This window comes from Fulmarus glacialis, unplaced genomic scaffold (genome assembly GCF_000690835.1).
Source record: "Fulmarus glacialis isolate BGI_N327 unplaced genomic scaffold, ASM69083v1 scaffold26760, whole genome shotgun sequence".
Taxonomy (NCBI): Eukaryota; Metazoa; Chordata; class Aves; order Procellariiformes; family Procellariidae; genus Fulmarus; species Fulmarus glacialis.
The window spans coordinates 130-2,765 of NW_009189974.1; the positions used below are offsets into that span (position 1 = coordinate 130).

At 56.2% G+C, this 2,636-nt stretch overlaps 1 protein-coding gene across 1 annotated transcript; it reads right to left on the reverse strand.

Annotated features, from left to right (window-relative positions):
• Positions 1 to 909: 909 nt before the first annotated feature.
• MUL1 (mitochondrial E3 ubiquitin protein ligase 1) lies at positions 910 to 2,570 on the reverse strand (the record flags this gene model as incomplete). Its single annotated transcript, XM_009584135.1, has 2 exons — positions 910 to 1,639; positions 2,450 to 2,570. Coding segments are annotated over 2 exons (851 nt in total), but the record flags the coding sequence as incomplete, so codon positions are not given.
• Positions 2,571 to 2,636: the final 66 nt, after the last annotated feature.

Genomic DNA, 2,636 nt, shown 5'->3' on the forward strand with positions numbered 1-2,636 from the left:
GGGAGTCGGGGAAGGGAATTTTCCTTCTCTGTGTGAAAGTTTGGGGTTTTGGTTACAGACAAGGGGACAGCAGTGTCCATCACGACCGGATTCAGTGCGGAGGGACAAGAGCCCACCCCCCTTACCCCAACCGCGATCACCGCTCGGGGCGATTTATGTTCCTCTGGCGTCTATCAGCGCAGCTTGTACACCCCAGGGAGCACAGAGGGGTGGCAGATCCCGTCACCCCCCTCAGGGTCACGTAATGATCCGAGACAAACACACTTTTCATCCTATTTTATTACTTTACATCCCATTTTCTATCCCAGCTCAAGCCAAGCGCAGAAATCAGCTGCAGCATTTTCACCTCCCCGTTCTCGCGTCCTGGCGTGATATGGTCACAAACTGATTCTGCGGATGATCCCACAATCACTTGTGTTCACACAAAGCCCCCTACGAGCTCTCTGAAAGCCCACCCTGCTCTGTCGGTCCCTGAGCCAGCTGGCAGCATCGCCCAAATTCTGCAGCATCGCCCAAATTCTGCAGCCTCTGAGAAGCCACAAAACATCTTTTTTTTCCCCCCACAATGTTTTTATAAGCTGGGTAAGGGACCGCAGGCTCAGTAAACCATGACGCAAACCCCGAGAGTCCAGCTCGTAACAGAAGAGCTCGAAACTGCATCTCCCAGCTGAGCACCGTGCCCTTTGCGAGGACTCCTCGTCTCCCACCCCGAAAACCTCCGGAACGGGATGTGAGCCCTGATCAGCTGGACTGTCACCTTTTAAGACCTGGCTCCATGCCCCAGTCGAAGCACCCTGCTCACTCAAGCTCCCTCCCCTTCCCCAAAATCAACCACCCAAGTAGCGAGGTGAGAAAACCTCTTTGCGAGAGGCAGCTTTAATGCCAAAAGCTCCCCTCGGCCATGGAAAATTAACTGTTGTATAAGGGAACCACCCTGGCGATGGCCTGCCTGCAGATTGGGCACCTTTTGGGCTCAGGGAGAGCCTGGTAGCACTCGTTGCAAGAGCAAACATGCCCGCACTCCAGGAAGACGCAGGATTTGGTGTTGCTCAAGCAGATGACGCAGGCGTGTTTGAGCGTCTCTCCGCCCTCCACGTTCATTTCGCGCATCAGGCGCTCCTGGGCCTGCCGGAATTCATCCTGCATTTGCTTGAGGTGCCGCTGCTCTCGGTGATGCTGGTATTGCTTCCGTAGGATGAAGAACAGGACAGCGCAGGTGGCAAAACCGAAAACGACGGTCAGGATTTTCCAGAACCGGACGTTTGATTCTTGTTTCTGCAGCAAGGAGTCGAAATCCACGCTGCTCAGGTAGTAGGGCATGCCCTGCTTTGGGGGCTGCAGCTTGATCATGGTGTTATCCAGGACCAGCTCTCCCACCCCTGTCAGCGCCGTGCCCACCTTCAGCATCTGCTCCGTCTCCTGAATGCCCTTCGGGCGCTCTCCACTGATGTAGTGGCCGATGACGTCGGTGAAGGACTGGACAGAGGGATGAAATTTCTCGTACACCGTCTCCAGGCTGAGCTCAGCGGCATCCAGCGGCTTCATCACCCTGACGGTGACGCCAGCACCTTCCTCCTGCGGGACCAGGTCGAAGGGGGTGGTGTTGGTTCTCTGGTGGATGATCTTCTCGTAGTCGTTCCTGGGAAAGGAGACGGGGATAAAGCAAACGCGAGCATTAGCGCTTCCCCTGAGGCTGGCAGGGAAACACCGCGTGGGCTGACCTGTCATTTTTGGGTACTGCCAGCTGTCACCTGCCCTGAGCAAAGTTTATCTGGGTGGGACTCACTGGAGAGCGGCGATTCTCCCCTCGTGGCAACATCCGGGTGTGCCCGAGGCCCTCCGCCTTCACCTCAACTCTTCCACAGTCCCCGCAGAAGTGGGCTTCCACCATCACCGGGAGAGCGCTTCGGCCCACCTAATTCCCCCTCATCTCCCTGTGGCTGCCAGAAACTGCCCTGTGAGGAGAAGCGCTGCCTGTCACAGAAGCGCAAATTCGATAAGCGTTATCCAATTAGCCAAGGCTTGACGAGCATTGCTATGCTCTCGTTTCAGCAGCTCTCGTGGGCCAGGCTGCTCTCGGGACCGTCCTCGGGTCCCCTGGGTGTGGGCATCGCCCAAATCCAACTGAATTTCTGTTTTGAAGGTGTTGTTTTGCTCGAGAAATACTGTCCTGTGGCCACCTCCATAACAACAACATGGGACTGCTGATAAATGCTCTGCCCACGCTGGGTTACTCTGTGTGCTCATCGTTTACAGCCCCTCTATGAAGTCTGCAAGGGTACAGCCCTGAAAACAGCCAAACGTGCCCTGTTTCAGCAGCTGTAACGGGGCCACTGTGGGGTCCAGGTCTGGGGCACTTGGGTCACTTTGGCCACACCTGAAGTCATTTCAGCGTGTCAGGCCCCCTGAGGGCACCTCAGCCGGAGGTTCGCGGGCGCCGGGCACGTACCAGAGATGGGTTGTTCGGTTCCACACCATCTTATGCTCCTGCAGCGTCAGCCTCTGAACGACGCCCTTGCAGTTCTCCACAAACTGGCTGCTAAGGGTCTCCTTAACGGACCGCACCACGCCTGAAAGACAAATCCGAAGCACGTGTGTGAGGTGCTCGTTAATTTTCTGCTCCATTTCTTATTGCG